The following is a 15113-nucleotide window of genomic DNA, read 5'->3' as shown; positions in this document are numbered from 1 at the left end:
GTTTAAATGATTTATTTGGAAAACTTTTAAGATTATCTCAATTACTTACAACTTTACACAAAGATATATTTATGTTATAGGTGGTGCACTCCACATGTAGCAGCATCTTATCTTTAAAACGACAGTAAATTAAAATTGCACCGTTTGTATTATAGTTTCACAAATTAATTACGAGAGTATTTTTGTTGCACTCAGTGTACCTATTTTTTCGACAGCAACCACTGTTTGCGTTGTTGTGTTGCCTAGGAACTAGTGCAGACAGGGAGGTTGTTTCTGACGGACGGTGTACTGTAGCACCACTGGTCCCATCTTGGTTTGAGAGAGAAGGGAGAGCAGAGCAAACCGTCCATATTACCGCTGCTTTGTCAGGTAGTAAATTCCTTTTAATGTCATTGTCATCTCTTATAAAACTATGCTAAGGTTGTGTGTTAGGTGCCGTATACGTTAACAGCTCCATAAAGCAGTTTCTCTCATGTGTATCTGAAGAGTTATTCAGGCTCACAGCTCGCTGGCGACTCGGCTAACCAGCTAACAGCAGTGTCGACGGACTGCTATCCGCTAACGATAGATGTGCTAATTTGCTAGTGCTCGGTTAGCAACTAAACCGTTGCGCATTCCTAATGACACTTGGCATCCTTGAAAGGTCCATGAAACGGACTGTCGTGTTTAGGCGGAAACGCTGTCAATCGTAGCCTGGCATTTATATCGCGATAATCTTATTCTGTCATAAAGCTGAGAAGATTCTTTGTCTTTCCTTCTTTGCCCTGCGTTTACATGGAGGAGACCTCCGTTTAGTTCATCGTGGCCCGCCTTTGTAGAGCTGTGATTGGACGCTTGGCGTGTCCGTCATTAAAACTAGGCCGGTGATTGGTGGCTAACCAGGATGACAACGCCAGTTTTGTTGCTTTATTCCCCTGCCTTCAACATGGCCTTCCGTAGCTGCTGTTTAACTTGGCTAACATTAGCTCACATCAAGATTACGTTGTTATTAGGGTGTTTTTGTGGCAGTTTCTTACAGTGAATGAATTGAGCATTGATGTACATGCTTAAATAGATAAAGATAGATGAAGTAGAATTTCTCATGCCGATACTTAACTGCGCTACTCAGGGCTAAACGTTAGCAAGATTACTGTAGCCTTACCCTGTGTCTTGCTGGTGGAGTCTTAGAAAGAAAATGGATGGCGTTGTCTTAACTGTCGTCCTTGCCTTGAGATTACTCATTGTAAGGCTATGTTAATTGAACAGCTCTAATTTGTAACGCATTTTTACTCTAGTGTCATATACAAACCAGGAAATTATATACAGCTAAGAAAAACGTTCATTCTTTATCCTCCCACAAGAGAGTCAGATAGCTGTTTGCTTGAACAACATATTTTAATCACATATAAGCATGTCCATTTGAATTGTGGCGTTGCACAGGCTCAATGTGTGGCTGCAGCCCTTATTTTACAGATGCTAAATGTAAAGCTGATTTTCCACCCCTGACTGACACCCTCACTCATCTGTCTGCCAGCACTTTTAACGGTGATGGACCCTCCTGGTGGGGGAGACGAACGGCGGAGGCAGGCAGAGCGTCTTCGTCGGGAGGAGGCATACTATCACTTCATTAATGAATTGAGTGAAGAGGAGTACCGCCTAATGAGAGACGGCAACCTGCTTGGCACCCCTGGTGAGGAGGAATACATCTTGTCATATTAACACACTGATTTGAATCATCAGTGTGGCCTTACTTCACATGTAATCCAAGCGTATGAAATTAACATAGTATACAATATTTACGATGCATGATGGCAATAGTCTGTTCTCACTATAGTAACTGATGGCACATAACAGCCTGCGTGTTCAATGTTTCACAGGGGAGGTGACAGCTGAGGAGCTTCGGCAGCGTCTTGATGGAGCGAAAGAGCGCATGTCATCTCAGCCCCGTACTGAGCAGCGCTTGCAGACTGCTGATTCTGGAGAACAGCAGGGCAGTAGCAGTGAGGGAGAGGAGAGAGGGGCTGGAGGGAGACGAGGAGCAGGTAGGGAGAAAGGGGAGAGTCTTGTCTCTGTATGATCTTTCAGATAGCTAGTGTTAATGTGATATGGCTCGTGTTAAGTCACTATTGATCAACATAAATGCTAAAAAAAAGAACAACAACAACATACATACAGCACAATATAATACAGCATATTAGCCAATGCCAGTAGTCCAGTCTTCTATGACATGCAAATCTGCAAGTTCAACCATGATGTGTAAATACGTCAGTTGGATGACGTGTGTATTTTTGTTTCTTAGCCTATAGAATATAGCATTGTTGCAGTTGTCATGGTGAAACCACCGTCAGTGAGTGCTTCGTAATGATTGCTTTCTGTATGAAGTATGAGCACCTACACATGCAGGCAATCTGAGAGGATTACTGGCACCTGTGAATTACAGCTGAACAATATATTCTTTTTCTATTGTCATTGCAATGTTAATTTGTTGTTAACACATCACAAAGACTGCGATATTGCACTGTCAGTAACAACGTGCTAAATTCTGTTTGTAGGCCTATTTTCCCCTCTTTTTTTTGCGTCATGCTGTTAACTGTCTGGCCTGTCAGACTGAGCTCTTGTCGTTAAGCAATGTCTGTTAGGTCAGAATCTCCACGCATGCCAGTGATGTTTATGAGACCAGTGCTGCCGTACTACTCCCCACCGATGAGGGAGGAAAGTGTAACATGATGAGTGCGGATGAAAGTGTGACTGCCAGAGAGGAACTGGTGACTAAGAAATATAGCATGTCAACTGTCTGGCAATATTTTGGGTACAGGAGAGACGATGTGGTACAACCACAGGTACTGTGCAAGGCTGAGTCGGGTAGTGAGTACCCTTTTAATATCTGTTTATCACCACTTAAATTCATCAACGTTATTGCATATTTTCCTCAAATGATGCGGCCCTACCGTGAATGTGGATTGTGATATGGAATCATTGTGCTTTTACAATTGGCTATGATTTGTCAGTATTGGACTTTATTGCAATCTGCAGGATTTAAAGATGCAAAGCATTTTTTTTCTGCCAAGGCCAAAGGCCTTATGTCTTAATGTTAATGAAAATGGAAAAAGAACTTGTGTATCTGCCTTCTGATTTGGATCCACTCCAATACTTAATAGGTTCTTCCTTGACCCATGGCACACCATTTCACAGAGTTTCATTAAAATAATAATTTTTCTGTAATCTGTTGACAAACAGACAAACAAGACCAAAGACATGACGTCCTTTGCGGAGGTAGTAGGACTGTATTTTGAAAACTGTAAAACATTTGACAAACAAATTGCCGCTTTCATCATATATTCTGTGATACTGGATCATTATAAATAAATAAAACTGAGTGCTCCTGAAACATTCTTCATACATTACTTGGACAAATATTGATGAATCTTATATTGTAGTTTGGTGTACGCTTTGGTTGCATCAGTTTGTTCAACTTTGAGTCTGATTTAACTGGGCAGGGAATACAGTGAAAGTGCGGGATTTGATTAAGGTATGAAACAGATTGGCTAAAACTGTCATTGTTGTAAGTGGAAACCAGGAAATTGCAATCTTTTCATCAGGCCTTGCCTGTGCAAGAGATGAGATTATGGATGATGCATGTTAGTTTACAGTCTTACCCATATTTATTCTTTTTGTACAGGGGGCACAGAGCCTGGAGCAGAAACTTCTAATGGTGACTCATTACTGGAGTGGCTTAACACTTTCAGACGCACTGGCAATGCTACTCGCAGTGGGCAGAGTGGCAACCAAACATGGCGTGCTGTCAGCCGGACCAACCCCAACAGTGGAGAATTCCGCTTTAGCCTGGAGATCAACATTAACCATGATCAGCCGGAGCCGGGGGAGCATAATGATGCTGCGGACACTGCAGAGCTGCCAGTGACTGCCCCGAACACAACTTCACCCTCTATACGCACTGCTTCCTCGTTCTCCAACCCTCGCCCTTCAACCACGCAAAGGCCTGTCCCGTACCCCACCCCCCGCCCAGCCCTCAGTAGGAGGATGCAGACTCGGCGTACACGCAGCAGCACTACCACTCTTTCTATGAGTCCCCCTGCACTTCCTGCACCAGTGGCCGCCCCAGCTGCTGCTCAGAGGAGAAGTGCTACTTTGCACTCTTTAGCACCACCTCCCACTGTCCCCAACCCTTCTCTCGATCAAACGACACCTTTGCAACATCAAGCCCTGAATGCAGAAGTAGAGCAGGGCAGTGATGATATATCTCCTTCTATAGACTGTCCCCGTGTGTCACCGCAGTCTGGGTCTCAGGCCCCAGCAGTGGGACACGAATCCCGTGGCAGTAGGACTCGATCACGTGGTCGTGCACGCAGGGCTGCAGCAGGGGGTGGGGTGTCATCCCGCTTGTCAAGGCGCAGCCGTTCCCCCTTGCACAGAATACCTGTTGCCAGTACCACTTCACCATCAAGCATTGGTGTCAGTGGCTCTAGCATCCACACTGTTGAGCCAGGTAGTGGCACAAGCTCTGTTTCCATGGAGACCGGGGAGGCTGTGGCAGAACCTGCGGCTCTAACAGAGCCAGTTGTAGAGACAATAGAACGCGAAAGTGAATCGCATGTAGTAGGAGCAGGAAGTTCAGCGGTGCGACGGCACCCAACCATCATGTTGGACCTGCAGGTTAGAAGGATTCGACCTGGTGAAAACCGCGATCGGGACAGCATCGCCAGTAGAACGCGTTCTCGTGCCCGTGTTGCTGAGAATACTGTCACATTTGAAAGTGACAGTGGTGGATTTAGACGCACCATCTCCCGCTCTGAGCGAGCTGGGATTCGTACCTATGTGAGCACCATTCGGATTCCACTGAGGCGCATCAGTGAGACAGGCCTGGGGGAGCCCAACTCCACCGCCCTGCGGTCCATCTTGCGCCAGATCATGACCGGATTTGGGGAGCTGAGCTCCTTAATGGAGACAGAGGCTGATTCTGAAACTGTTGCACCTAGCCACACAGATGCAAGTGTTACAAATAGTAGCACCAGCCCAGCCAGTCGTCTACATACAAATGAGAGTGAAGCTGGCCAGGTTGGTACAGGTGGAGTAGATCAGGAGAGGGTGGGGCTGGTGGGAAGCGAGGAGGACCAGGGTGGGCAGGCCAGGCTCGGAGGAGGTGTAGTGAGCACCACAGAAGGACGAGCCACCAGCAGAGACACCAACAACCTGGTAGAAAACGGTACTCTACCCATCCTGCGGCTGGCACACTTCTTCTTGCTCAACGACGAGGAGGATGACGAACACCCTAGGGGCCTGACCAAAGAGCAGATTGACAATCTATCCACGCGTACATATGGTCAGGCCAACCTGGAGGGGGAGATGGGTCGTGCGTGCAGTGTTTGCATCAATGAGTATGCCCAGGGCAACAAGCTGCGCCGCCTGCCCTGCGCCCATGAATTTCACATCCACTGCATCGACCGCTGGCTCTCTGAAAACAACACCTGCCCCATCTGCAGGCAGCCCATACTCGCTGTGCATCATGACTGACCTATTTGCTCACAAACACAACTATCAAGTTCCTGGCTGGCTGAACTGAGCAGACCCAAGTGGGCTTTGCATGTACATAGCGCTTTCATGGTTTAATTTGTTTGAAAAATATCCATTGTGTTGAAGCTGAAGAAGGTTGAACCAAAAGTGCAGAAAAAAAGAAACTATAAATGCAGAGAATTAACAAAATTTTATTTTTTTAGACTTTGTTTTCAGCAACGTATTGTTTTATTTTTTTCTTCCTATGACCTGTTTCACTGGTCTCTGTCACAAAGCTTAAGAGGCCCATGTCAATGGATGGCATTAATGCTTAAGGAGCTCCTGTAGCCGCTGCTGACTAGTCTCACTTTAACTCTTAAATGTCTGATACATGTGACGTCTCTTTGTCACAACTGGACTACACAAATCACTTCTAGACCTGATTTATTCAGTATAAGCTGTAAATAACTCGACACTGCTTGTATTTAAGAGTTTTGAAGCAAGCCTTTCCTCACATGCCATCTGTTTAAAACAAAAGCAGGAAACCTTTTTTTTTTTTTTTTTTTTTTTTTTTTTTAAACATTCACTATTTTAAAGCTTTGGCATCCATTTTAAAGTGTCCCTTTACAGTTGACTATGAAATGTATGATTTATTGGGATGTGTATGAGCTATGTATTTAATTTTGAAATAAGTTTTATTCTGTATGTCTAGTAGTATTTTTTTAAGCCGTTTCCATACGTGTTCCATATAATGCAATACAGAATTCACCCATAAAAGTCACCTACTAAAATCAGCCACTTTAAAATCATTAACATTACCCATAGAAGCAGCACAATTCAAATGAAATGCAGAAGGCACGTGATAATCAGGAATTCAGAGATGTAATTTAGTCTGAGTTGTGCAATACGGAGAGAAAAGACAGTATTGTTTGTTTTGCTGTTCATTGTTTACATTGTAATGCCTGATTATCATCTCCACTTAAAATCAGTCTTGTTTACCCTGAAATCAATGTTTCCTCTCGGTTCCTGTTGCTGTTCTATACCTGACCGACACTTTGTCACCTGCGTCATGAAGTTGCATTGAGTAGTTAGCTTGATATACCTGCCGAGCAAAAACCTGGAGCAAGGAATGGAAGAATAAAAATAGATTTTCTAGAGTTTTTACAGTCGTCCAGCTAACTCCAAAATCCTTCTTTCGTGAGACAGGTGCTGGAAAATTGTTGATGCTTGGAACATGTGCTGCAGCTCTGGCTCCAAAACTCCCATTTTCAGTCACAGTGCAATGGTTGCAGTCTAATTTCAGTTCCAGTGCCAGTGCAACACCTGAATGAAGCAGTGTTAGTAATATGATATTCCTGTATGCTTTTTATAATTTGTCTTTACGTTACATGCACTGATGGCATTTCTAGTGTAGCACAGGTGAATTATTTAGCTGAACCACCTAGTCAGTGTGTTGCTGCCAGGGTCACTTTGTACATCAACAACAGAAGTAAACAGGAGCTACTACATCTCTGCAGTTAACATGTCACTAATAACACTGCAGGAGTGATGCAGTATAGTATGTACGAGTGTGTGAGAGTGGGCTACGTTTGTATGGTTTAATTGTGTGTGCATGTGAGTTTGCGTGGGTGCTGAAAGGAAGGTCCAGTGTCTCAGCAAGCCTGGTTCTCAGAAGGCTTCTGTTCATCTTATGTCCACCGTGAAGACTTGGAGAGGGTTGTGGCCACTGAGCTCAGAAGTGAATATTTATTCTGTTCCTATTTAATAAGATGGAGATCAACTTTTGAAATATGAATATGTATTATGTTACAATGTGATGAGAGTAAACAGTTAAGATAAATATGTTACTATGTAATAAAATGAAGACATGGGTTTTCTTCTCTGCTCCTTAACAATGGAATAAAATGCAGCTTTGTTATGCCTGGAAATCTGGTGTGTATGGATACATATATATATATATATATATATACTGTGTGTGTGTGCGCGCGCGCGCCATTAGGAAGCGAATGTGTGCGCGTGAGGTTTTGGGCGACAGACGTCAACGGCTAACCGCTTTAGCAGCCACCAAGCTTTAGCATATTAGCCATATTATGGCTATTATAATTTGTATTTAACAAACCAATCATGCGAATGTACTAAAGGACAAATGTATTACGTTGCAGGCGGGATTTTAAAAGTCACTACGCATGTTTTGGTGGCTTTAAATCGCCGTAAAACTCGCCGTTGGGGTGAGTGTTAGCTAACAACGGTACTCATCATGTAACCTAGCAACGCAACGTTACTCCTTTGACTATTTTATGTCCGCTAAGTTTAACGTTAGGTCAACTGCAAGGGTTATTAACGTCAGAGGTCATATGTAACGTTAACTTTTAAAAGAAATAACACATTATTCCTCTAACAATTACAAGTTGGGCAAAAATACAGCCCGTGGTTGGACTAGTGGGCCATGAAGGCTAATTAGCCAATGTTAGCTAACTTTGATCAGGGGCGTAGCACTAATTTCTGGGCCCTAAGTTTTTATTTAGGCCAGCATGAAGTTTGTGTCGTCCTGGTTCCCTCACCGAAAAGCCAGTGGGATTTTTCCATTGGATTTTAGATAATCATAAAAAATAAGCTCCTCGGCAAACAAACATTTATGATATGCAATTTGTTCAACAAGCTAATCTTCACACATTAATACCCCATTCATTATTTTTGAACCCTAAATGTAATCGCCAGGAGTAAAAAGCTAAACTGTATGGTTGAATCACTGTTGAATTGTGTTTTGATTTTGAAAGATGATTCAACATCAATTTCGCAATGTTGTTTCATAAACTTAAACATTGTTTTGAATGTTGAAACAATAACTGACATAATTTCAACCATATTTAAATTAGAGATGTACCGATGCCACTTTTTCCTTCCCGATACCGATTCCAATCCCTGAACCTTAGGTATCTGCCGATACTGAGTACCGATCCGATACGTGCGTGTAAAATAAAAATGGATGGGATATGAATTGTTGTATGTCTCAACTCCTAAAACTCTATGTAAAATATGAAGAAATAAATACATAATAGTAGAATTAATGCCATAAAACTTTTTTATTATTATTATCCAGTGTTGACACGGATCAAGACACAGGTTAAAGTGCAGCCACACAATTTGGTAAAAAAGACATTTGACATGAATGCTATTTAAACACCACTCTGTTTCCGTTTCATTTGCCTGTAGCGTGCGTATGCGTAACGACGTGAGGCATTACGTGGTATCAGATTGGTCATAGGCTGTACTCGCTGATACCCAATACCGCATTTTAGGCAGTATCGGAGGCATTTCCAATACTGGTATCGGTATCGGTACAACTCTAATTTAAATGTTGAAGGACAGCCGTGTGCCAGCTGGGTACCACAGTCGCACATCTTAACATCCCTACCACAACAGACTTTAAAGCTGTGCTCGGTGTGATGATGTGCTTCAGTGTCACTTAGCCACTTGTTTACCATTTTATGGCACACAAAAGCCATCTCTTAAGCTTGTGTTAACCACAGACCTTATTTCAGGCATCTAGCCAAAGACTTATTAAAAAACCCACTGACTTTGAGAAGAAGGAACCAGGAGTACAAAAATGCTAACTCATTTACAGGTTTTAGGACTCATTACTGTGACACATATGCAGTTTTTGTGGCCCACTGCCCTTTCTCTCTTGATCCAGGTCTCTCATGCTCCTATTTTTTTTCCAAGGTCAGTTTGCTCCTTTCCCTGTCCTTTCTTTTCTTTTTTTGGAACCTCACTTTTCCTTTCTTAGGAAAGACATGACAGTGTACTTTGGTGCTGCAGCAGGATATACAGTCACTCATTTGGCTCTGGCTGCATTTAGAGATTAATCCTAGTGCAGGGGTGGACTAAACCATTCTCTGCCTTTAAGGGGTGAGAGGACTAAAGGGCATTCACCATTGTTTAAAACCAACTTTAATTTAGTTATGGCACTAATTATTTAGAAATAAAAAAAAAATGCAGACAAAACCAAACTTTTCTAGGGCCCCCCTCCCATTCGAGCCCTGGATAACCAGACCCCCCACTACAACACCTTTGACTTTAATAATTTGATGTTGATGTGTAACTTTTTATTATAAAGGCAGCTTGATGACTAATGACTCTTCTCTACTAATGCAACTGTTAAACTACATTTTACCATTTACTGATAACCCCTTTAAATGATAAGCAGTTGTATAATAAAACATGCTTTCTGTTACAGATACATTTCAGTCATCTCTGAAGCAGATTACCATATGTCATAAAAACTGCAATACGAAAACCTTTCATCTTTTTTTGTGAGTGTTAATTTTTTTGATAAATTGATACAATAGCATTAAAAAATGCCCGTTATACTCAATCTCATACTTAGCGCCCAGAGGACACTGCGCGCACGCATCACATCATGCGATGCGCGCCTCTGTGGCTCAACTGAATGGACACCCATGTGATCAAGCCACACAGGACAGGACCGGAAGTTTGATAGTTGTCCTTCAAAATAAAGGTTCACGGATAACTTCTTAGAAGCATGTAAGTGAAACGGTTGAAGTCACTTTATAAATGGGAGCTGAAACTAACAATTATGTTCATGTCAATTAATATGCCACTTACTTTCTCATTTGTCAATGTATCATTTGGTTAATAAAATCAGATACTGACAAATGCTTTTTAACGTTTACTAAACCCCAGGTTGTTTTATTGTTTTGTTTTACAAATTTAATTTACAATAGTAAAAAAAAGACAAATAGTTTCAAGAATTGACTAAAACAATTTCAGATTTTTGCATTATGTTACTAATTGATAATCAGCTAATTATTTCTGCTGAAGTGCAATGTGACTAAGAATAAAACAGCAGTGTCTCAAATGGTACACATCAGAAGAAGTAAAAGTATAATGTATTACTTCCATGATATCGTCAAATACAGAGATATATGATGGTCATAAGGGTTTATTTCTTAATTTGTGGTCTTTTAAAACTTTCTTTGGCTTCAAGTAAATAAAAAATAAAGACATTATTGTGTCCAAAAAAGAGCAATGTAGGCTATTTGATGAAAAAAGCCCATTTGTAAAAACCACAAAGTCAAGTCAACTTTATTGATAGAGCACATTTCATACGACAAGCGTAATCTCAATGTGCTTTAAGATGCATCATACATGACAAACAAAAAATATCATATGAGACAATAAAGTATTACATATATATAGCAAGCGGGACGTGATAAAAACAAACAAAATAGGAAGGTACTATTATTATTAGTGATACAAAGGCAATTTAGATGCTTGTGTATGTCTTCAGATCTATAGTAAACTGTGACACCTTTATCTGCCAGTTTCCTCAGGTCTGTCCAATTTTTATAGGCTGTAAATGTTGTGTTAATGTAGTATTAAATGTTCAAAAAAATGTGAAGTATTTTCTAGATAATATTTGTTTAAAATAGCTTGTAACGTTGATCTTGCAAATGTGGCTACACATATCCACAATTGTATTGTCACATGATTGAACTGTGCATGCTGACAGGTAAAAAGAACGTTATTTATTACACTGAAGATGGAGCGCATTCCCCTTGAGTCTTTACTGTAACGTACTTTATTTTGAAAGCAGTGACCGGAAGTAGCACTTACTTCACTGCGCCTGACTCGACGCTGGCTGAAGCTACCCTTCACAACATTACCTCCGCGGTCCTGCCGAGAAATAATGGTCCCTGAGCAGCAGCAGCAGCGGCGGTCGCAGCCCGGGCCTGGAGCAGCCTTCCCCTGCTCTGTCGGTGAGCCATGAGCATGCCACCGCTGCGGCCTCCCCGTCCCAGCCTCTCTGACAGTCCTTCACCACCAGCAAGATGTATTTCAACCGGAGAGCCAAGAAGATACACAGTGAGGGAGGTAAGCTATAAAACAACAACAAACACCTTGCTCAATATCTGCTCTGTCAAGGTTCCGCCCGCTTAAATCGTGATCTGTCACTGTCAAACCGTGTTAATATCAGTGTCGATGACAGGCTTGTCATTATAGAGGGTATAGCGGCCTGTATATAATCGTGCGTAGGCCTCTTTGAGATGTGCTTGGCATAATAACGGGGATCGGTGTTGTCTGGGACTGCGGCATGCATGTGGGGTGACTTGCTGTACCGGTGTTTATCCTCCAGTCTCGCTCGGTTTTTGGCACCGGTTGGTGATGCAAGGGCAAGCAGACTGCAGGTGCCTGCTTAAGGTAGCACCGTCTGCCCTTTATATAATAAGATGGGATATTTATATAAACAAGCGGAGTTATCTGTGCTGTGCCTTAACGAAAACATAACATTTATTCTTGATAGGATGAACGTGATTTGTTGTGTGACCTTATTACTCTGAATTCAATGCACTGTGTTTCCTATGGCATCATTATGGTATTATATAATTTTGTTGCAACAGTCTCTTGTATCGAGACCTCCTGGATCGCATCATATTGGATACTTTCGCATGGAATGACTCGTCTAAATTAGTCCATATCCAAGTGTTCAAAGGGAACTTATTTTGCATTTCAAACGTCAAAGCCAGATCCCATAGATCAGTCAAAGAACAGCCTATTACCTCGCCGACTTAAAATCCACGTGACCGTCTAAAGAGAGTTTCTCTTTCTGAGCCCGTCCAGTAATGAAGCTCACCTGACCTGAAGGCCATCCACACATCCAGGACCTGTTTTACATCACAGCAATTTACACACTCATGTCTTCAAAGGTGTAGATTTCAGGGGGATGCAGGAGACATGCCCCCCTCAATAAGAACATGAAGGTAGCACAGGGGGTTTATTTTGTCAAAATAAGACATTTACAGCATAAATTAATACAGAAAGGGCACAAATTGGTGCATAGAAATTCACCAGAATGCAGGACATTAATTGCCAAGGTCCAGACCTTGGAATCTGTCCACTCCTCCCACAATTTTGTCTGATATTTTCCAGCAGAGGACCCCCAAATCTCGTTTCATATTTGTGTCCCCAGATGTTGAAACGAAACCTGCGCCCATGCATGTGTTGGAAAGAGATGGTTAAGGCAGTTGCTCGGAGGGACTGTGTCTGTATGAGTCCAAGACTGTTAATTCAAATAAATCCCCCATGACAAACTGTATGGTGAGGGCTATAGTCTCACTTTTTGGGAGAAGATGCCTCATATTCTCGTCAGAGTAGGAGCTGGAGAGAGGAGGGGGATTTTTAAAACAAAAAGCTGCCTCGGATGACTTCACACATGGCAAACTGACATCGGATTGGATTGTCCTGGAAGAGAGGAGCATGTGTTTGGCTCATCCAGTGGCTTATAATAGTGACTGGCACATATTGTCGGGCTGCTTTGCTGTTGTGTGTGTGTGTGCGCATATGTGTGGCTGCATGCCTCATGCAGCTTCCAGAAATAGTAAGCAGGGCAAATTTGGAGCAGAGATGAGCGCCAACTGGGCCACACTGTCTTCAGGCCAGAGTTTCCCAGAAATTTATTTGTTGTTAAAAGAATACTCGAATACTCGATCTTTTGACACTGGGGGTAGCACATTTTTACCAGAAGGCAGGTCAAAGGTTAAAATGGTTCAGCACCAGTTTCAAAAGGTAGAGGTGTACATTTTTGACTGTATAGTGACAAAAGGTATATAATATTTGCCATCATATTTGTAAGTTTTAATTATATATAATATCATAAGGCCTCACAAATGAGTCACATCTCTGTTGTCAGTTATTTGTTTTACATCCAGTACTGACCTAGTCATGTGTTTTTCTTCTTGTTTGTATCAGAGCAATTAATGTGGGACTTTAAGGATCTCTAGTGGGCATTTGTTTTGGTTTCTGGTGTCTGAAAATTGTATAAGAGTGTTTACTATTGCTGTATTTAAAGCATATCAGGGTGGATGTGGAGGGGTACTCCAGTATGTACATGTGTTCTCTCCTGGATTCGCTTTGCTGCCTTTACAGTAATCTCTTGGAGCCTGACCTCTTGCTTCTTTGCTCCAATTAGTGAGCTGCCATATCCCTGGCAATGACGTCTGCGGCTACCAATCTGTCACATTTACTCACACACTCTGAAACACATTCACACACAGAGTAATATTTGTACTTGTTTGTATGTAGGAAGACCATAAATAGAAGGTGATACAAACTCAAACCAACATTTGCACCTTTTATACATAAGTGGTCTACTCACAAGCACATAAAGCACTTCTCACACTGGTTGAAAAAGCATATTATACTGTAGAAAAAATGATTTTACCCTTATGTCACAGAAGCTAAACAAACTGTAATGGAGATGTCTTACAGTTTTTGCAGACAGTCCTGGACAGCCCATAGGATTTGTATTTAAATGTGAGGGCACATCTTGTCCCTTTGTTGATGTGTCTAGTTTATGCGAGTCATGCAGCTCAGCCAACTGTCAACAATACATCTGTTTTGGAAAGATAATGACCGGTTGTCATGGCTGCCAAGCTACTGAAGATGCCTATTGAGAGATAGAGAGAGGCCTAATAAATTGCAGCAGTGATGTATTTACGTATTTTGGACACAGGGGGGCGCTCCTGTGCAAGCCACAAGGTTTTGGTCAAGTCTATGTCCGTATGCAACTCTTCGGGGCCAACATATTTCACCTGCAGGCATGAATCTCACCTGACTATCAATGCCTCCAGCGATGGGCAAATACAAACACATTTACAGTTCAGTTATTGACACAGATGTGTTGTGTGCGGTATGTGTATATTGACTCCTTGTCTTGTGTGTGTTGTTTTCTCCTGCCGCGGCCTCTCTGGCACCCACAGAGCAGTTAGTGTTGACCACCATTAGGCAGGAGGCTTCTGAACCGCAGGACCCAGGCGAGGGCACCGGCGCTACCATGCGTGCCCGCCTCACAGACAGGTTTGACAAAAGTGAGTTTGCTCGAATTAGACTGGATGACGCCCCATTTGTGTCTGGAGTCCCAAGGTGCATGTGGCCATGCGCAACGGCTAGGAGCAGGTGTCTCCCAACCCCCGGCCCTCAAGAGCTACAATGTCTAGTCACCTACTAGAGTGTCTCTGGTTCTTGTCTGAAAAGGTTTAGACACGAAATATCTGCTGTGGACCTTGAATAATCTGTAGCTCCTTGGGGCCTGGAGTGATGAATGCTGAACAGGAAATAACCCTTTCACTGCATGTGCTTGTTGATAGTGGGGTGGCCACTCATGTCAGACCATGCCGATGAAGACAGATCAATATGCACTGGGGTCAATAAGCAAAACTGTCAATATAGACACATCTGCATGCTGTAGAACACGACACATGCATGTGTTGCCATGGCATGCCTGAACAGAGCATGTACATGAACACTGCTGCATGTGTGTATGACACATAAGTGACTGAGATGTTAGACAGGGGACAGGGGACTAGCAGCATGTCGGGGCCTTGCATGTTTTCTGGCATTAAAAGATGTATGTTCGACTCTGCGTGTGTGTGTGTGTGTGTGTGTGTGTGTGTGTGTGTGTGAGTGTACTCATAAAACAGTGTCAGTGTGTGTATGTATATGCATATGCATACATCAGTGTAATGTGTATTTGTGTGCGTGCCGCAGTGTCACCTGTAGGATTACCAGGTTATGGCTTAGCAGCAGGTGAAGTTGCAGAGCAG

General features: G+C 42.6%; 2 protein-coding genes across 3 annotated transcripts in view; both read left to right on the top strand.

Moving 5' to 3' along the window:
• Window positions 1–271: 271 nt before the first annotated feature.
• On the top strand, window positions 272–7410 carry rnf6 (ring finger protein (C3H2C3 type) 6). The gene is made up of 4 exons (XM_049565001.1): window positions 272–369; window positions 1514–1669; window positions 1857–2021; window positions 3659–7410. The coding sequence occupies exons 2-4, from the start codon at window positions 1528–1530 to the stop codon at window positions 5509–5511; spliced, it is 2160 nt and encodes a 719-aa protein (XP_049420958.1). The 5' UTR covers window positions 272–369; window positions 1514–1527; the 3' UTR covers window positions 5512–7410.
• A 167-nt stretch (window positions 7411–7577) lies between these two features.
• atp8a2 (ATPase phospholipid transporting 8A2) overlaps window positions 7578–15113 on the top strand; it is a 61726-nt gene continuing 54190 nt past the window's right edge. The window contains exons 1-3 of one of the 2 annotated variants that reach the window (XM_049565340.1): window positions 7578–7718; window positions 11108–11385; window positions 14271–14378. In XM_049565340.1, the coding sequence (XP_049421297.1) occupies window positions 11343–11385; window positions 14271–14378 (151 nt within the window). In that variant the 5' untranslated portion in view covers window positions 7578–7718; window positions 11108–11342. The remainder of the gene's footprint in view (window positions 7719–11107; window positions 11386–14270; window positions 14379–15113) is intronic. The other variant, XM_049565341.1, reaches the window with a different exon arrangement.

The sequence above is a fragment of the Epinephelus fuscoguttatus genome, linkage group LG21 (genome assembly GCF_011397635.1).
Source record: "Epinephelus fuscoguttatus linkage group LG21, E.fuscoguttatus.final_Chr_v1".
Classification (NCBI taxonomy): Eukaryota; Metazoa; Chordata; class Actinopteri; order Perciformes; family Serranidae; genus Epinephelus; species Epinephelus fuscoguttatus.
Note: the sequence above shows the minus strand (reverse complement) of the source record. Positions and strands in the feature narration are given on the sequence as shown.